General features: G+C 34.3%; 3 protein-coding genes across 10 annotated transcripts; 2 read left to right on the forward strand and 1 right to left on the reverse strand.

The window, feature by feature from the left end:
• The first annotated feature begins 1,861 nt into the window (after positions 1-1,861).
• On the forward strand, positions 1,862-7,344 carry Vdup1 (arrestin family protein Vdup1). Its single transcript, XM_088192490.1, has 6 exons — positions 1,862-2,306; positions 4,314-4,430; positions 4,501-4,718; positions 5,616-5,798; positions 5,909-6,094; positions 6,157-7,344. Exons 1-6 carry the CDS (start codon positions 2,186-2,188, stop codon positions 6,322-6,324), a joined length of 993 nt encoding a protein of 330 aa, XP_088048616.1. The 5' UTR covers positions 1,862-2,185; the 3' UTR covers positions 6,325-7,344.
• On the reverse strand, positions 7,340-11,919 carry alien (COP9 signalosome complex subunit 2 alien). 8 transcript variants are annotated; one of them, XM_088192488.1, is made up of 8 exons: positions 11,838-11,919; positions 11,410-11,604; positions 11,223-11,348; positions 10,990-11,151; positions 10,592-10,766; positions 8,256-8,394; positions 7,857-8,189; positions 7,340-7,797 (listed from the first exon to the last, which is right to left on the reverse strand). In XM_088192488.1, exons 1-8 carry the CDS (start codon positions 11,889-11,891, stop codon positions 7,653-7,655), a joined length of 1,329 nt encoding a protein of 442 aa, XP_088048614.1. In that variant the 5' UTR covers positions 11,892-11,919; the 3' UTR covers positions 7,340-7,652. The 8 variants fall into 8 exon arrangements, with proteins under 8 accessions (XP_088048614.1, XP_088048612.1, XP_088048613.1 ...); XM_088192486.1 differs by having other exon boundaries at positions 10,969-11,151; XM_088192487.1 differs by having other exon boundaries at positions 10,990-11,157.
• A 2,259-nt stretch (positions 11,920-14,178) lies between these two features.
• On the forward strand, positions 14,179-21,155 carry Ciz1 (Ciz1 zinc finger protein). Its single transcript, XM_088192154.1, has 11 exons — positions 14,179-14,243; positions 14,437-14,711; positions 17,361-17,438; positions 18,481-18,833; positions 18,986-19,109; positions 19,183-19,338; positions 19,419-19,748; positions 19,824-19,944; positions 20,017-20,304; positions 20,367-20,610; positions 20,674-21,155. Exons 2-11 carry the CDS (start codon positions 14,448-14,450, stop codon positions 20,813-20,815), a joined length of 2,100 nt encoding a protein of 699 aa, XP_088048280.1. The 5' UTR covers positions 14,179-14,243; positions 14,437-14,447; the 3' UTR covers positions 20,816-21,155.
• Positions 21,156-21,227: the final 72 nt, after the last annotated feature.

A 21,227-nucleotide genomic window follows, 5' to 3' on the forward strand; every position in this document is an offset into this window, starting at 1 on the left:
AAATATATGTAAATGTACATGCTAACAGAAATATAAAATTTTGCTTGTTATTGTTATGTATTTAAACGTTGAAGTAAACCTTTTGCTTAGTGAATCTCTCTTTTAATTCATCAATCAGGACACAGGAAGTGCAAGATAGTTGCATTAGGCCAAGAGTTTCGGCGAGTTGGCAACTGCGATCCTTATCTGATCGGACGTTCGACCTCCTATGTGGGAAGTCGCGATTAACCGTCACAAAGTTACTGGTGCTTTCTGGTATTTATAATTTTTATAAAAGCTAAAAAGGTGAATATGTTTAATGCTACTTGTTATATCAAAGTAAATCGCAATATTTGTTCCGTATTTATTTCCATCAAATTAGTAATATAATTATGTCATAAAAGCCTCGACAAAATATCAACGATTAAAATGATTTTTTTTAGTGATCTAACATTCTTACAAAATTGCAGTAATGAAATAATAATTTTCGTAAGAAGTTGGAAATTGGTTTTATACCAATTATCATATCTTTCAAGTAGCTCCTAATGTAAATCATTCACCTATGAATCCATAGGCAAAGATTTACATCTAAACAACTTCCTAGCAAAGTTACTGATAACTTCCATCATATGTATTTCCGTTTTGGTCTGTTCATAGGTGACACTAGTTCTTTAATATTTAATTTTTAATAAATCACACTGTATATCATTTTCTTCTTCAATCGTAGATGTATCAGTCAAATTACCACATTTTTTTTTTGTTAAAGTTTCTGTCTGAAACGAAATTCTATGAAGAGTTTTTGAATTATTTAAATCTTAAAATAAGAAAAACAACATTGTCAAAATATAATTTTTAGGTGCAAAAATACAAAAACGCGCCATCATCATCCTGGTATGAAACACCGAAAAGCGGACAAACCCTGAAGTATTGAAATGATTTCAAATAAAATATTTCGTTTGAATTTATATAATATGAAAAAATAATGACAGTTTTAGTTAATGCATTCATTCGGTAGTTAAATATATGACACATTTAGTTGCAAAGAATGATATAAACGACTTAATGTATACGATAGAATGATATATACACTTATCCGTCGATTTTGCGGTGTTCGTTTTATATGGTTTCACTTTTACGCGGTTAAGAAAAATAATTTTTTAATACTCCAAATCATACACTTTGTTTCAACACGTGTAGCGCGGCGATATATAAACGCAATAGCGTACTACCACTTTTTGCACTTGACTTACATCTGGAACCTCTTCCACTGCTCATGCGGTGTGTCTTGAGTTGCCTTTTATACACGCGTATCGCTGAACATTTTGCTCCTTTACTTCTTAAGTTAAGGAAACGTTAAAAATTCCCATGAGTACTATTCAATCGATTTATTACAATTTTCGTTCTATGCCTTGATTTACGTGATATTTCTTGAAACGCAACCACAAAATGACTGAAAATTTGTTTGTAAGAAATGTGATTATAATAATTACAATATTTTTGGCGTACTGTTTTGAGATCTTTACTATTTTTTATATGTTTTTATGCAAATCGAACAATGATGAATATATTATTTTTATAAATATTTTTGGAATTAATTTCAACATAAAATATCTATTGTGCTAGGAATTTTCTAACAATTTAAGACTGCTTAATTAATTTTTTATGCTTTCGGCACATATGATTATAATATATAATACAATAAAAATGAATGATAAATTCAAGTATGTTATTTACTAAAACTGAAATGCCACTTTTGTAGATTATTGTAATTAAATAATACATAATTATTTATTATCTGCATACATGATCTGTTAATGAAAATAAAGTAAAGGATTTTGTACAGTATATAAATGTGAAAATATGCTAAAATGTATTTATTTTTATTAATCATAGGCGTATCGTCAGACTCGGTTTAGAAACGTGTTCACCTGAGCAGGTGGGCGGTCTCTCCCCCACTCTCTGGCCCACAACCTCCGCTACCTTCGTCGGTAAACTCGGATCGGCCTCGGAATTACCTCACATCCACACAATTGAGTCTGGGCGCGTCTCAAAAGTGGCCATATCTGGCGTACGAATTGCGTCCGATACCACCGATGGTCTCGCCATTATGGTCGCCACATAAACGATTCTATTGTGCACGAAAGCGAACCAGTTGATGACCAGTGCCATCTTGACTGCATAATACCAGTAACAAAAAACGCACAACATGCCGAGGAAACTTTTGAAGTTCTTGATACTCTTCGACAACACTTCCCTCCTCTACTTTCCGGGACAGTTTCTGTCTGGAAAAGTTTTGGTCGAACTCCAAGAGGATACTCCAGCCTTGGGTTAGTCATTCCTTAGCGATTTACTGCACATATGTTTGCATTTATAATGAGGCGCTTAGAATATACAGGACAAACTCAACAAATATATGTAATTCAAATGCTTTAAATATTAAACATCCGTCGCGTTATTTATTTTTAACAATTATGCCTTTGCTTTTTTATATTGAAATACATGCGAAAATTAAATTTATAAGTTAAACAGATGGTTCAGTCTACTTTCATTTATAATAAATTACTAATTAGGAATTTAATTAACGAATACGCGCTGACACACCAGTTACTAATTTTAACAAAGTTCGCACGCTCATCACTTCCGTGCGAAATTATTATTGTCTCCAATTAAAATATTATCAGGCGCACAATAGGTTAAATAGAAAGTTTTCGCGATAATCGCGCCTTGAATGATTGCAAAAGTATTATAAAACAATTTTATTTGGCCTGGAGTCACACACGCAAGGCGAAACGCTAAAATTTTTTACTTAAAATTGGCGCCACAATGACTATTGTTTCTCGATTTGGCTGCAAAAAAAATGTTGCCACTTACCACAAACATACTTTTTTTTTAATTATTGGTTCGCATGCTTCTCAATTTGGCTGCAATTCAAAAACGGCGCTGCTTGATTTTTTATTAGAAATTAGCGCAATCTTCTAAAAGAAAGGAAACTCAATATTAAGATAAAATATTTCAGAAGTATAGCATTAATTCGTAAATATGCTTCAATTATGCATGCTATAATATTTTTAGCCTTTTTAATAATAAAACTTCTCTCCAGAAAAAAACAGTATATTTTTTGTGTGAAACAATATTTTATTTTAGTAAATAAATATATTCAAGAGAATATTTTAACTTATTTTACAACACAGACATTTACAAGGCAATTTAAAAAAAAAACTTTATGGAAATTTTATTAAATTTACGACAATAAATAATATAATAACTTTTTGATTAAGGGTAGTTTTGTGATTTTACACTTACATTTTTAAGTTGCGACAAAAAACCAGCGCAATATATCAATTCTAGTCTACGTAAAAGTTTAATATTGAAGATTTTTATTTAGTAGAATTGAGGAACGTAAAAATGTATCTCATAGCTTTGAGGACATTTTCCTAAATACTAAATAGGTGACTAGTGCGTCTATCGCGATCGACCAGTCGACCGCAAAACTATTTGCAGTCGCCCGTGTCTTTGTATGAGATACCCAATATCTCGTGCTAAAACGTCTGTCTAAACAAAATAACGGTATAGATCCTTTGAAGATAATAATAATAATATTTCGAATTTAACCATTACAAAAACTATATTATCATTTATTAACCACATTTGTATAAAGCAACATTAGAAATGGCTGGCGATTCTATCACTGATAGACCGACAGAAATGATTCCAGCAGCAAGTCACCCGCTTGGAATAAAGGTTTGGTCACTTATGCTCTTAAATCAGGTGATCAGACATCCTCCTCGAAAACGTTGTTCCCCTTTGTCCTCCCTGAACAAAAATTTAAATAAATACTTTTTTGAGCTCTCGCAGCAATTTGTTCGCAAACAAAAATAAAATAATTACTGACCGTTTAATTAAAAACTAACCAAAATAAAATAAAATTATTGACAATAAAATACAGGCTATGTATAAAAAATTCTCGGTTCCCGAAGATCAATTCCTGGGATTATATAAGTGCTAAGAATTATTAGATTCGCGAGTTCAATTACAAACCGTCAGTTATATTTATAATCTTCGCCGAATGATCAGAATATATTACGTTACAAAAATACTGTTAAGTGAGCCCACTTTTATATGTTAATTATTTTGAATATTTAACGAAGTTGAGTCGCTTCCGGCGCGTGAGAAAAAAATATCGAGAAAAGAAATAGGATCAATAGGTCGACCGATGTTTGCTCAATGTGTTTGAAGTTTAAATGTGCAATTTCCAAATCTGTAATAAATTTATAAATTAATGTAATCTCATTTTTATGGCTAATAAATGTTAACGATTTGTTCGTGCTATGTAGGTCTTCATTTTCATGTTGTCGGCGAGGGAGTCGTTCGTGTTAGATCAGCGAGACAAGAGAGGATTTATGACAAAGAAAATTACATTGATTTTAGAATGAGGCTTCTGGGTGAACCAGGTATTTTATTTATTCAGCGTATTCTTTACCTAGTCATTGTGTTTATTGTCATATATACTTATTATTACAGGCCAAGGACCGACGCTTCTATCGCCAGGAATCCATAGCTTTCCATTCAAATTAGGTCTTCCTCCAGGTCTGCCATCGACGTTCTTAGGAAAACATGGTTGGGTGCAATATTTCTGTAAAGCTGCACTCAGAGAACCGAATGGTTTAACTCACAAAAACCAACAAGTCTTCATTGTTATGAATCCCATCGATTTGAACCTTGAACCGCCAATTTTATCTGTACGTATCGATTATAATTTTAGCTTATATGTATTTTAAAAATGTTTACTAAAAGAATTTGGGATAATTCTTTTTGCTATACATCTTAAGATCATACATCTGCATGCACAAATTCCTAGAAAAATAGCCTTTAGTGCTAAGAATGTGGTTTGCTTGATTTTAATCTGTCAATTTTTCATTGTTGGATGAAACAGGTCAAAAAATCCTATTAATGCGTTAGCAGATACGTGGATCAATATATTCGACAGTGTGTTGACATAGGGAAATTTTCTAAGTTAAACCAACTAATAACGGTGAATCAATTTTATTTCTTAACTAGCATCAGGCTGTTTAAAGCATGTATTTTTCTGGCTAAAGCCCCCCCCCCTCCAAATGACGCCCATGCTTAGAATCCACAACAAAAGTAAAAAATCCATGTCAAAAGCAATAAAATCGTGCCGTCGCAGTGGGAACGCTCGTTACCGAGCGTGCTTGTTGGGGAGTTCTCTAATACTGTTTATGCATGTGGTTGCACACAAAAACGATGTTTTTCAAATCTCAAGATTGTAGTATATATTCCCTACCAGTATATTGGAGAAGTGCTTTCTCAAGTATATTCGTCGACACGACTCTGAAGAATATGCATCGACGCAACTCCTAGCATACATTGTAGGATTTTTTTGGTTAATAAAAACGGATGATATTTATATTCCCTCGTGTACAAATATCTCAGAAACATTTTCTATTAAAAGCGATTCAGTTGCATTATTTGGTAACCAGATAGAGAAGCAAGTTTCTCAATGGAGGCGCGTATCGCAAGATAAATTCCATCTTCTTTGAGGCTTTATTGCATATACATTTATATAAAAACAACATGTATTGATACTATAAGTGTGTAATTGAATATATTTATTTCAGCAAGCTTTTCAATGTGACGTCAAGCATACTTTAGGCGTTGGTTGTATCGGCTCTGGTTCGTTGATCTGTAGAGTGACGTTAGACAGAGGTGGATACGTACCAGGCGAGAGCATCGCTATTACCGCTACTGTGATGAACAATAGTAGAACGACCATTAAGAGCACAAGAGCTGCTCTTACTGAGGTAATATATAAGTGTACTTAACATAGTCGTACAGCCAATACACCGCACCAGTTGTAGTTATGCAAAATAAAAATTAAAGTACTTAAAATAGCATTCAAACTTATTTTCAGACGATTCAGTATATGGCACACGGTAAAGTGATACAAACCGAACGAAGAGAACTCGCAGGACTATCACGAGGCAAGATTCGACCGGGTGAAGAAGACAAATGGAACAACGAATTACTCTACGTACCGCCACTTCCTCCGACGAACCTCAGAGGATGTCATCTGATAAAAATACAATACGACGTATATGTAAGTTCTCAAAAGACTCGCGATTAAAATCAACATATTTTTATGTGAATATTATTCAACAGTTTATAATCGAGCCTAAGAGTTTAGAGAAAGAAGTGAAGCTCCAGTTGCCAATCATGCTCGCCACTTATCCATTCAGAGATGCCGACGACGCACTTAAGCCGGAAACGCATTACCCGAGCATGCTGCCGATCTTTAGACCTTGGTTACATGATCAAGTCTTAGATTGATGCTTTCGATGAAGTGTTACAAAGCCATATTAGGTTAACTAATTAAGAATGAAGATTATTTTATGAAACATTATGATTAAAAAAATGTATATATTATATAAAAAAAAAACTAGTCTCAATAATCCGTCCATTTTGAAGTTAAACTTATTATTTTATAAGACATTTTCTTATTAACGTAATTAACAATTCAACTTTTGAGACATTTTATTGTGATTTGTATTAATCGCATTTATTTTTAAATTTGAGTTATTGAGTTTCAAAATATGCAAATAATGAAGATGGCTTTTAAACCTTCAATTTAAGCCAAATTATTGGCTTTAGTTTAACAGTGCAGACGACGGAAAGGCAATTTTTTGGCTTTATGTTCAAATTTATAAGGATTTGCATTTAAACCATTCACTTATTTTATCAACTTCTTCATTTAAAATGGTTGAGTTTATGTAGATAGCAATAAAATTTGTGATATTTTGTGAATACCACACTCAAGTTTTTTAGAAGGAAATGACTGCTTTATTTTTTAAGTAATTGTCAACAATTTATTATTATTTTTGCATATTTTTTGTAATGTATATGCATTATAATAATAAATGTATGTGTATATATTTTATTTTCAATTTGAACAGATCTGTCGATATCAGTTGTTTATCATAAATTATAATGTTTTATAACTTTTGGATTTGTGACATTTTATGTATTCATGCAAAATGTGTAAGTTGAGTATTACTGTATATGTAAATTTATATTGATTTGTCACAGCAATTTATTATTTATGGGGTACATATTTAATGTGTCTTTAGTGAATTATTTAGAAGACTTATTTTTTTCAACCATAATGTATTCAAGATCTTTAATTTTATCTGTAATTGTTTTGTACACTACTGATTATATGTATATAAATAGTCGCAATTTTTGGAACTCGACGACTCGTTTATGTTATTAACAATAAAAATATGAATTAATTAAGTTGTGAAGCGTTAATTTTATATTTTGATATTGAAAAATATAACAAAGAACATACAATAATGGTTTTACTTTATTTTTTTAATGCAAATACATCCAATAAACGAAACGATTATATAAAATGTTATTCACGTATTTCAGATTATTATAGAGCTTGAAACGCTTTAATAAGCAGTAAAATAACACAACCCAATAGTGTAAAACATCGATCTAAAACGAGTATTGTATTATTTAATTGCTAATATCAAAGGATAAAGTTTTCAATGCGATCACAAATGTACAAACATCGCTCAATCGATCAAAGCGTGCTCAATCCGCAAGAGTTAGGGGTTATCTACATTATCAGTAGATTTTGCGTCTGTGTTGATTTAAGCCATTTTATTTGTGACGGCCAAGTGGAGAGATGCGAGCTGATTGGTCCATTTGTCGAGAGCGTTGTATCTTGCCGCACAGCGAGACTGTTTGTCTAATTCCAACACTTGATTGACTTGATCTATGCGACCGCGGATGGTGCTGGAATAATAACAAACGATCAATAGGCATTCTAAAATAATTGTTGTATATGGACTCACCTGTCTAATATGCAAGAGACGAGCAAACTTTCAACTTCGGCTGCGTCAATGTTAAGCTCCTTAGATATGAACGGAATATGGATGCGAGTGTACGGTTTTATGAGTTTGATCAATACTTGAGTTCTTATGTTTCGGAGTAGATCTTCAATATGCTCTCTAATGAACGGATCGTCCATAATATTGTTACGATTGTGTTTCAAAATAGATTCAAATTCGTTTATATCGTTGTTTTGATACGACACAACGAGGTTCGTCATCGCGAGGATCTCAGGATCGTTTTTATATGGCTTAGCTTCTTGGGAGTCAAACGGATTGATTCCAGATTTCATAAGCCTGAAATTAATATGTCGATCAGAAAAATGTAAAATGTTTAAATGTGAAAAATTAGAGATATATTACATGTTGGCTAAAACTAAATATTTCAAACAAGTAGTTCGTCGAGGACTGCCAGATTCATCATAATTCTTGAACGCTTCGAAGAAATCAGTATGAGCTTTTTCAAATTCACCTTCACGTAGATGCATCTTACCACCACATTCTATAATACGAAAAAAGTGATTCATTATATTGTGTTCTGAGGGTAATTTAAAAAGTTTGGTAGATTTCAATCATTGTTAGCAAATTAGTCTGGCAAAATGTTGGCAGTTAACGTTTGATAGTTATCTGAATTAAGCAGAGCAAAGTTCACGGGGGCTTCATCAGCTTTAAATACTGTTTATACAAAACAATGGTTAATAATATGTGAAAGTCCACTAAAAAAGTTTTGTAAATTTGGAAGGTGATGGCCAGTTTTTTTAAATTTCCAGGGAATCATTGTGAATTGACAATTGAAAAAAGGCAAGAGAGTAACTGTAAATGGTTTGTAGATATTCCTGAACTCTTTTGAAAAGAATCATTTTAATTTTTAGTTGAAATGAAGCTGAAACAATTTTTAAATATTCTCAAAATCTTGAGAATATCTATAATCCATGATTGACTTTTTTAACTTTTCATCACTTATTTAGGGGTATGTCTATATTGTTTTTGAGTGGTCATCTAAACCAATTTACTGTCGGCTTACGTGGTGATATTTATAAAAATTAGGTACTGGTCGATTTTATACCGGCCACCACCATGCTTGCACACATACAATGAAGCAATAGGGGGCACGTGCGAAAGCTATGTTAATGCTCTATTGACATGTCTTTTATTGATAATTTTTGAATAAAAAAAATAAAAAATTATCAAATGATTTGATTAGTATTGGTGTATACGTTGAAATTATTTTATCGGTGGTTTTTAATCGTTGGGTCGTATAATAATCAACCAACGGGTCGAGTAATTTCTACCCACTTTGTCCGCTGCTGGTAATCTACGGGACATGATAGTTTCGATGAATTTTCGAAATAAGTCATCCATAATATTGCCAGTATTGTTTTCTTTTTTGTCATCTTCAGTTTCACTATTATCACTTACATCGGTAGCATATTCATAATCACTATCCGATTCTGACTCTGATGAAGTTATAACACGTTTTCGTTTTTTGTTTGTTGGGCTTATTATTTCGTCATCATTGATGGTTGAGTTTTGAAGGTTGCATTTTAATAGGTTAAAAGATTAGTTTATAAAAAAATATTATATACGAAAAACACGCGCATTTGCATCTGCCTTAGTGGAATACATAAATAGAATATAAACATGTGGTATGATGACTTATGCATTACTGTGACAAAATAAATTGTTCCACCCGAAGAGGCATATCAAAAATATCTCGTGAAACAATTATTACATCCTGCTCATTACGACTTTGTTTATGCAGGAAGCAATAATACATCCTGCTCGGTTAATTGGTTAAAAAATATTTAAAAGCCAACTGAATATTCTGAAACTAGATATATATATATATAATAAAAAAAAATATTATATCAATATATTTTAGTAAAAGAAATATAAAAACAATATTTAAATTTAAACCTTAATAAAAAGAGATTTCTTCGGTACTTTTCTGTTAAAGGGCAAATTTATTCTAAAAAGATATTTATTAACGAGATCGTTTGAACTTTGTACAGAAACAAAAGCCGCACAATTCCTGCAATAATCTATTTTATTGTGTTCATGGGGTTTCACTGTTCTGCCCAACGCTCAATCGCTTCTGCTTGTTCGCACCTGACTTGCTAAAATTTTAAAACATATTTATATAGCAAATATTTTAAAATTTGAACAGGTCAGGTGCGAACAAGCGATAATGAGTGAGCTTCAGTTAGAACAGTGAACACCCCATGAATAACCCTGCAACGAATCTACTTAAAAAATGTCATTTATAATTGTATATAAATAAATAAAATGAATAAATAATTTTTTAGAATAAATTTGCAAGTACTGAAAAATTAACTTATTATTTTATTTAAACCAAATTTTGGTACTTGTTTATTATTACGGTGCCATGCTCAAATTTGAGTTGTGAAACAACCATTTGCTGTTTTGTTCAAACCCAAACCTAACCTAACCAACTTATCTATTATATTATTATATCCGTTTAGGTTTGAACAGCAAATAGACGTTTCACAATTGTAAAGTTAAACGTGGCGTCGTGATAATAAACAAGTACCAAACAAAATCAATGCATTTCGTCAACTAATTCCTAAATTATGAGTTTCAAAATATTGAGTTTCTTTGTAAATATAAAAGTGGTGTATGCAGTGTTATACCTGCCAAAAAAAACTCCGTTTTATTACACTAAATCTAATAATACTTGCCGCGTATTACACCCATAATGAGCGGATGAGGTATAGCTGATTTAATATGAAGCGATCTCTCGTATAGAGATTTGAGCTTTTTATTATTTTTTTGAGCGGTATACATTTGTATTTCCAAGGCGTATATTTCTAGAAGCTGAGTTCCTTTCTTTAGATCGTCTTCTCCTTCGTCAGTCTGCAAGTGTTAACATAAGATGAAGTACTATTGTTGAGTGCCTGAATATATGAATATATAGATATACGAGGGTCGGTAAAAAATTTTCCAGCCTTTTGCCAAGCGATTATCGAACAAAATTGAAATAAAAAGCCGGAGAATTTGAGATCGCCCCTCGCAAAATAAAATACAATATACTAAAATTTTCAAAATTATTTTGTACATATGAATCTTGAGAATTAACCTGACAACTTTGGTGCAGTTGTTTTAGAATTTTGGCCAATTTGTTAAAATCGCCCCTGTCGTAATACAATTTTCCCAACTTTGTGTTGGTTTTAAACCACAGCCGATCGTTCTTGGCGTCCTTCAAAGCCTCGAGCGTCGTTTCATAAAAGTTTTGCAGCAACTCCATCTGAAACGTCTTATACTGCACAAACAATCAAAAAATCTCTATAAAATACAATGAACACAACCTACATTTCTCGACGTCGATATATAATCCAATATGGAATTGATGGACTTCTCGGAATGGTTCCGCGTTACTGCGCTTTTGATGTACGTGAGCAATTGTTTGTAGCGGACCATCATTTGAGGGTAATTAGTCTGAAGATATAAAATTTAATTAATTTTTAACATCGACGGCGACGATTTTAAACAATCGTACCAGTTTAAAATTAATCTTGATCATTTGCTTCAACGCTTTGAAGCCCCATTCTCCCTTGTCGCCGCCTTCTAGATCGAGCACTTTCTGAAAGCTAGCCAGAGCACCCTTCGGGTCGTCTTCTTTTAGAGCTTTGCTATTGTAATATTGATTTTCCAGATCAACATCTGGCTCGGAATTGCTATCCTCTGAATATTCCTAAATTACAACAAATAAGTTACGATTCACTAAATCTACGTCGATTCAAATTAATTAATGCAAACACTATTCGATATCGTCGCGAACAAGAACAGCAAACCAACATAACGCGTTTGGCGCAATAACTGACATTTCATCGCATTTGTCCAATATTCGTGCGTGCTGCTGTGCAAATGTCGCTAATATTGTTCAGACACGATTTTAATTAATTATATAATATTGTTGTGACTTACGAGGCCATAATCCTCCTCTTCTTCGCACATAAAATCATCGTCGCCGTCAGACATGTCGCCGGCTGAACCTACCGAAAAAACGGAAGATCTTAACGCTTCATTTTGTGACCATCACTTAATCAAGAGAACAAATATAAATTCATAGAATATATATTATAGATTTTTTTTATATATTGAAAACGGTTCGCCAAAAATTGGATCGAGATTTACAATTTTAATATGACAAAAATAAATGTACAACTTTTTCGATTTAATTTTCTCGAAATAAATTATTCAATACCCACCGATCTTTTATGTATTAGCCCGATTTATTAATATAATAATATTTTTATTTTCAGAAATCACCCACATTATTGAAATTATTTTATTATATTATATTTAATCATTTCAAGTAATTTCGTAATTCCAATTAAAAGTTGATCTTATGAAAAACTTAAGAAAAACTTTTATGGGAGGCCTATTTATAAATTTAATTATTCATTCATTATAGCCAAAATTTGGCGGCATTCTGGTAGCACTGACGTGACGGTGGCGGAGGGCAGCTCATAAGAACGTCATTTGGGAGTGAAAGCATTTGCCCCCCTCCCCTTTGGCCGAAATATGCATGTGATTTAATAAAATACTATATATCTTAATGAAATAGCTATATTTTTTTAAATGAAATGACCCTGATTCTAAACCAAAAATTCTCGGGGCTATCCCTCAATTAATATCTAAAAAGTCTTTCATTTAAGTTAAATTATATTGGAATATATTTTCAACCGGTAGATATGTATATATTTTTATTAGTAAACATAAAATTTACCTGGCAGGTGTTAGTGCAATTATATGATTTCAACTTTTCCATGTGTAGTAATATATATGTATGCATTTATAAACTTATTATTATTTATATACATGCGATGTATAAATGTTACAGTGACTGTATTATTCAGTGAAGTTATATTTACACTAGTGAAGTCTAAATACATTTTTACCAGTAGATATATATTTCTAATAGCGAAAACATAATTTAGCTGATAGGCACTAATATACTGCTTTAAAATTTGACAGTTGTGAAACGTCCATTTACTATTCAAACCCGAACATAACCTAATGAAAGTTCTAAAACTAATTATATAGTCCTAGAACTTTTATTAGGTCAAGTCCAAAATATAAACTAAGCCAACTTATCTTTTAGATGAAAATAAGCGGAAGAAAAAGTAGAGATAGAGGTCGCATCTCTCATATTGCTCCATAGTTTATCTGCACTTCGATAAATATAATAGCTATCCTTACCGGTACTACTACGAACTTTTGAAATGAGAGTAATGGGCAAAGTATATTCAAACCGATTTTTTTTAATTTTCAGTTAATTTTGTCAATATTGCCTGTCAAAATTATTTGAATAAGCTACATTAATTTTGTAATAATTATATAAATATTTTAACAGTAACAACAAAGTGACAAAATAAAAGTGTCGTATCTACATTATTGTTGAAAAACTCCAAAATGTATAATAGCCCATAGTTGTCGCAGTTGAAATTTATCTAAATAAAAATACTATACCAATTTCACACTCTCAATATGATAGCAAGCTCCCTGATTGTTGCTTTTAAAAGTAAGGGCTGATTTACACACTGCCAGTTGCTGGCATGCCAGCTGGAAGTGACTGGCGGGTCACTGGCACGCGACGACTGGCATTCCAGTCCACTGGCGCCTTACCGTTTACACAGTGCCAGCAACTGAAAGAATTATTGTTGCAAAAAGCCCTACTTACCTTGTGCCAGTATGATTGTGTGGTGAAAGGGAGAGCTGGCGCTGCCAGCTGCTGGCATGCCAGTGGCGTACTGGCCTCTCCAGTGACTGGCGTTACACGGTGCTAGTCGCTGGCATCCAGTGACTGGTAACCTCGAATGGCGCGCCGACTGGCATCGTGTAAATCACAATGCCAGTCGGCAAAATTGATACTCGATAAAAGTTTTATCTTATCCACCTTATTCGCCAAACCTTGCTCATTTCGATTACTATTTATTTCGATCGATGTATCATTTCATGGACGATAAAAAAGGAATATGCATACAATGTGAAAAGGTGGCTATCGAAATATTTTGAATTCAATGGAATTAAAAAATAAACATTTAAAAGTGATTTTTTTGTTTTATTCAAAATACGACATTCATTTGGGGATTTTCTAATATAAATCATTAATCAGTACTATCGCACCATTCAGCGTATAATACAAGAAAAAAGAGGGCCTCTAGCTGGGGTTTGGAAAGAGTACTACCTCCTCCTCCTTATTGATAAAGCGCTATATTCGTAAATTGACGAGCATGTACCGAAGTACTCGCTACTTCGAATCGACGATCGTATTAACGAGCTTCGAGGCGTCGGTCGCCATTTGTCTCGGGAGTGGGCTTTCGCCAGGTAAGCAACGCTGGTTCGTCGAAATTCGTATTAGAAAAGCGCGTGTACTGCGGCGTGTTTTCGGGATCTTTGCTTCTGTTAAGATTGAAATGCGCCGTTTAAAAAGTCACGCCTCTCGATTAGCGACCGCCATTGATTTTCTCAGCAAAATTATTGCGACCTTTGCGATCGATATGGTGTCATTTTGTTTCAGATCGATTCGAGATGAGTACTAGGGGAAGAGGATATATTTCGCGAGCGGGTTATGGAGGGCGGGGCGGTGGCGGCTACACCTCGTATAGAGGCGGCGGATCGTCGTACAGGGGTGGGGGAGGGGGCGGGGGTAGAAGCGGGCCCTATACGGAGAGGGGCGGTCGCGGGAGCTATTACAGTGGAGGAAGCGAAAGATACAACTCTGGCGGCGATAGGTATTCGAGCGGCAGAAATGAGCGCTCGGAAGACATGAGCTTCAAGAAGCCCTACAGATCGGTGAGCTTAACTTAACTCGCTCTCTATTCTCTTCACTTTTGACTTGAAAACATTCCTTTTCCTTATCATGCCTTTACTATATCAAAAAGAAGTCATGGAATTTTTTGTCAGCACGGATTGATAAATATAAAAGTCGTAAAAAATACTATTTGATACAAATCAAATCGGAATACAAATCAGAAACCCATCAATTTGATAGGTGCCATAAATCTATTGTTAACTCCTTTCACCGCTGCTGATATTTTTTGCGCCATTTCGATATTTGCTAACATGTATTTGCATCACCTATTTATCCCGTAAGTTATTCAAATATTTTTTTAATGAATTAAAGGTGTTTCAATTTGAAGTTATACAAAAAAAAAACAACATATTACATGGCTCAAAGGTTCAGGAAACCTTTTGGTGTCCAATGCATATCGACAATTTTCTTGATAACTTTGTAGGTGCCATCCGTGGTCAAAGAGTTGAAGATCATCTCTGAATTTTATTTGAAGAGAGATAGCTATGAGACTCAAAAAAAGTCATTTTGGAAATTTTTGTTCTGGCACCAATTTTTCCAAAGGAATGTCTGTTCGTTCACCTTAACTTTACTCTTATTGGGCATTTGCAGTCGTTCCAACTATATTTTATCTTGCTTACTACTGTCTTAAATAAGTAAGGTACTCTTTCCAAACCATTGCTGTGTTCTTTTATTTCCTTGTATTTCTTCATTTTCGACGTCACTTCCACACTTTTTACTTTGTCACAGGATTTTAGATTTTTAGTTGATTACAATTCCCCATTCTCATTTCCAAAAACAACCTCGAGTCGTGCTTGTTAACAATCTTCTTCGTTCGGATGAATCCCAGTCTATCGAGATTATATTCTCATACCTTGGATATCTTTTGATGATTCATCGTTCATTCTAACTCACTTTTTGCTGCAAATTCTCTATATGTAAATTCTTATCCTCTATTCCTGTAAATTTTAGTATGATCATCATTCCTTAAAATCAATGAAACATAAATAAACATTACATTAATACCACGACAATGTTATATCAAAACTCGAATACCATGAATAAAATAAGACAGAAAGAAATCTAAATTTGATGGTTCTAATTATTGATTTAAGTTATACGAGAAGAAAATAATTAAGTTAAATGATAAGAAAGAGTTAAAAATGATTTTGTTTTTCAAATGTCTATAACATACGCTGGTTATTCAGCTAACTTTTTAAGTGTGCAGAATCTTAAACGTTTACAGATTGTTCTGGAGTAGGGATTCCAATCCCGGGCCAAAATTTTGATCCCGGGATTTCGGTATTGCAATTAGTCGATCCCGGGACCAGTCCTGGGATAATTTTCGTGTTATTTTATCGATAAAAATAATTTAAAATGAATAATACAATATATTTTTACATCTGTTTTTTTATAAGGTACAATGTATAAAGTACGTATAATTTTAGTCTTGGACTTAAAATAGAAAATAATATAATAAAAATAAAAAAGGGAAGGTCTTATATATTCATTTGAGAAGAAAAAAATGAACTTTTGACAATGTATGTACATAGGTATGTACATTCATAGACACAATTAATTGAAAACATTATTTTGAATAAAACTCACGAAGTAACATCAAAGCAGCAAGTGTTTTATCATTTAGCCTTGATCTGATTTTGGTTCCTAAGCAGCCTGCTGCTGAAAAAGCACGTTCAGACTCACAGCCTTAAAGATTCACAGATGACACGTGCAACTCGCGCAAGTTTGTACACGAAATATAACGATGTTGTCAATAATAATTCGATTGTGCTTGATAAATCAACCAATCCGAAAAATTCGGGATTATGTTTTATAATCCCGGGACTCATCGGGTATTGAAAATCGTTCGGGATCCCGGGATTGGAATCCCTATTCTGGAGTTATCGACAATGTTCTTTAATTTGTAAATGTTGACCAACTTGAACATTGATGTATTTCATTAGTTAAGAAAAATAATATTAATTAAATGGCCGCCTCTAAACTTTTTAGTCGATCTTTTCGATGTAATTTTCTATGACTTTTTTGTACATTTCTAGCGGAGTCTCGACTATAACTTGGCAGATGTTGGTTTTTAAGTGCTCCAACGTTTAGGGTTTGTTTACTCGTGTAGTATAACCCCACAAAAAAATCTAACAGCGTTGAATTGTGTGAGCTTAGCGACCGGTTGACGTCATCAAAACATGAAATAATACGACCTGGGATTTTTTGCACCCAAAACATTTAATTTTGATCGTTTTCAAAAAAGTAAGGTCCAATGACGTCGCCTGACCACAATACGCATCAGTCACTTTTTGGGCATGTAATGGTCTCGTGAATCACATGAGATTTTTCCTCACGCTATATGTCAATTTTGCTTATTAACATACCCAGAGGTGTAAATGTGCCTCATCAGAGAATAAGATTTTCTTTGAAAAATCAACTTCCTGCGTACAGAATGGTTATTTCTATAGAATAATTTCAACAAGTTGAGCGATCCATTTCATACATATGTTGTTGCAAACTAACAATTTGGACACTTTGAACATGTGATTATTGACAGCTGTCTGATTTACAGCATTGTCAACATAGGAAACATGTATATACAATTTTCATTTCTCTCAAGTATTTAACCTCTTATGTTATAATTTTAGGAAATGTCCAGTAGCTACGGTGGAAGAGATCATATGGGCAAAAGTGGATCCCCAGATAGAAAACGTATGCGAATGGAGGTAATTTTTTCATTTCTTTTTCTTCCATTTATCAAATTATTCTATTGCTGTATATGAAATGTGTAAAACTTAAATGTCCCACTAAGCATTGTGTACTTAAAATTACAACATGCGTACAGGCATCTGACGTCATTTATTAACTACAACACGTTTATTCAGATGTTTTATGTGATTATTCGTTTTACAAATTTGTCATTGACGCAATTTTGTCTCTTATAATAATTAAAATATATTTCATATGCAATAATAAAAAAAATAATTATTCAATCAATTTATAAACGGCCAATTCTTAAGAGATTAATTGCAAGATTTGGCTCGAGATATTTTATATCATCCGGTTACATACTTTCGTAATGTTGAGAATTAGTTAATATTCGTTACGTAAAATTTAGCATCCATCTGAATTGTTTTCTTTTATTATTCCCAGCTAGAGAACTCTGAGGATTCAAAACTATGGTCTCATAAAATACACACACCGTCTCGTATTTTATTGCCGAAATTAAATACAAAGATTTACCTACCGACCTAAGTTTACAAAAGCGTTGTTAAGAAACGCATTGTCAATTTTCCTCATTGTCACGCAGATATTAGTGGAAAAAACGCTAATATAGCAGTTGTCTTTTAACGATTTTGACGAACGTGTCCATGTTTGAAAACGAAAAACTTAATAACCGTCTCTTTATCGCTGTGAACGACAGAAATGTGCATCACATACGAGTGTTGAAATAGCCCGATGGAATTAATTATTAACTATGAAGGGAGACGAAAAATGAGATGTTTGATAACGAATCGACGAAGAAGCGTCAATATTAGAATTTGTTTTATGATAAAAGTAAAGCAAATCTATGTTATTTTCCTAATAGAAACGCATTAAACTTGAGATTTGTTCGTATACATTAGCACTATTTGAAATAGTTTATGTTTGCTTTAAATTACTACTTGCGATTTGACACCGAATGAAAAAAAAGAATTATCGGCTATTGAAAGTAGTAGTGACTTGACTCGGAAGAGTTGTTGTAGTAGATTGTTCGATTGTATTCAGGAATCCGGCGGGAGGAGAAGTCACGAAGGAAACCATTACGGGAGTCGCCACGAATCTTACTCCAACGAAAGAAGAGTATATATCGAGCAGCGGCGTTCTTCCAGCCGAGATAATAGCTATCGCAAAAGCACAATGGGGATCTCCTCTCCTCGCAGTCCTCCGTCCGTCAGGAGCCGCGGTATCTCCAGAGGACGGAGCAGCGCTCCCGTGCGCAGATCTTTCCGGGGACGAACCATGCGCACCATGCGCGGGTCGTTTCGCGGGACCGCTCGCATAAGAAGCTATTCTTCGAAGGTGGCATTCAGCTCTCGTTCGTTTAATCCGGTTCGCAAACCGTCGACCAAAGTACGAAGGTAAAGTTGTTTTCTTGAAATTCTTACAGAGGAATTATAAAGTACGTGTCCTAGTTGTTTGATCGAATGTGTATGCTTGATTCTGATTATTTCGATGTTTGACGTCTCCGCCCGATTGAGCGGGTTATAATAAAGAAAATTTGAATTGATAGTACACCCAAGACCAAACGTGGTTCGGCCTCTTCGAGCGATGCCGATGAGAATTGGGAGGAAACCGAGGAGAAAAAACCGATCAAAGAGGAAAAGGCGGAGGCACCGGCCAAGTCGCCCGTGAAGGTAGCAAAATTAACATGAAATCTTTTCTAAACAGCACCGTAAGAGATTCGACTTTAAAAAAAATTATGAACAGAACGAACCGGGAGCCGAAGAAGAAGCCACCGATAAAGAAGCCGTCGACGCCGTTTCCGCCGACGAACAAGAACCTCTTCCGAGGTCTAAAGTAACCGGAAAATCGTTTATACGTTTGACGTGTCCTCACTGCAGAGAGAAATATCTAACGTTCAAGGTATAATCACGGCAGCCGACGATAAAGAATCGTTTAGGACGGCGACGGTACGCAACTTACGATAACTTGGTTTATTTTAGCTTTATGCCAGACATTTACAGTCGTCTAAGCATCGTTACGTGATGGACGATGTAGCTTCTAAGCTCAAGTTTATGCTATTGCGCATGAGGACCGTGCAGAGAAATGCACAGAGGGCGTTGGAGGAGAACGGCTCTGTTGAGCTCAGCGAGGTCGCTGCGTTCTGTCCCATCTGCAAGCTCAACCATCGCACCTCCAAGCAAGAACATTACAGATCCGAGTGTCATCGTAACATAAAGAAGTTTTTGACTCCGTATTGCAGAATATGCCAAACGGCTCTCCGCACGCCGATGTTATTCGAACATCACATCTGTTCCCTGGAGCATATCAAGGTATTCGTCTTTACATTAATGATGTTGTAATTGTAAAAAAACTCTTAGAACATATATTGTCTTTTAATAAAACAGATGAGAGCCCGTAGCGAAATGTTGACGAAGGCTAAAGCTAAAAAATCCGGAAGCGGAGATGAAGGAATGGACGTCGATCTCGATAATTTCATGACCTTAGATTCTGTCGGCGACGTGGACGGTATTGATTTTTTAAAGTGATATTGTATTATGGAATTGAATATTTACGGTGAAGTATTGGCGGATTTTGTAGAAGTTGAAGACGAAGATAGCGGAGCGGAGAAAAAGAACGAAGACGGAACTGAGAAAACCAAGACGACGATCAACGTCGGAAGCGATCATATAAAAAAAGTCGAAGTATTCTATTGCGGCCTTTGCAAGAGTTATTTGCCGCAAGGTGAAGACGATACCGTTTTGAAGGATCATTGCCGCATGCGAGGTCATCTCAGCCGTTACGTCCGATTCAGAGATGACCGCGCGTTGCGCCGGCAAGCGGAGCGCATTCATCGCATTCACCAACAGGCGAAGGAAATCAAACAAGGTAAACGATACAAAAATCATTTATGTAATATTTTATAAATTATTTAATTTAAAACCGATCAGAAGCTAAGGATGCCTCGAAAGACGCCGAGGCTAACACTACCGGCACCGATACCGCTGCTGCGGCTCCTAAAGCATCCAAACCGAAAGAAAATGGTGGTGCCGAAGATGCGGCGGAGGAAGGCACCGACGGCGATGAAAAATTGTGGAACGACGATGTCGATAAAGAGATTGGAGATTTATTGAGAGATGTCGGGCAAACTGACAGTAAATACAGTGACGACGAGGAAGACTCCATTGTGGGACGGTGAGGCCTAAATTATTTAGTTAGTTTTCAGAATAATTGTAAACTTAAAATATTGTTTTTCAGTTATGACAGGTTCCGCAAATCTGATAAAAAATCTGAAGTTGACGCGGCTGCTGCCGATTTATCCAAATCTGATACTAGTACTACCGTTAAATCAGAAGAGTCCACTGCCGCTCCTGTGGAAGAAGTAGCAGCTAAGCAATAAATTAGCGTCTTCACTAGTTAAACTACACAAATTGTAGATGTTTCAGTGTTAATTTTTTTAAATTAGTTGTAATCACGCTTATATTTTTGATGTTGCAACTTAAAATAGTATAAGTAATTTTTCTTAGATACTCTCGATGTTGATCTGGAAGTTGCATTCAAAGAAAACTAATATATTTGAAATATGCAATCATTACTTTATAAATGTCTTAATGGGTTTTGTGAAATTATTGTGTATTTAAATGTCTGTTTGAGATCGCCGATCGACCCTTGTGCCACAACCCTATTATAACTTGTGTGTATGCGAGTATAAAAGTATAATAAAATATATACAAAACTAACAACGTTTATTTCTACTTCGAAAGAAAGGCTATGGAGATTTAGGATTTGGAATTACATGAACTATATATAAT

The sequence above is a fragment of the Plectrocnemia conspersa genome, unplaced genomic scaffold (assembly GCF_051122295.1).
Source record: "Plectrocnemia conspersa isolate PC_06_02 unplaced genomic scaffold, ASM5112229v1 ptg000009l, whole genome shotgun sequence".
In the NCBI taxonomy this organism is placed as follows: Eukaryota; Metazoa; Arthropoda; class Insecta; order Trichoptera; family Polycentropodidae; genus Plectrocnemia; species Plectrocnemia conspersa.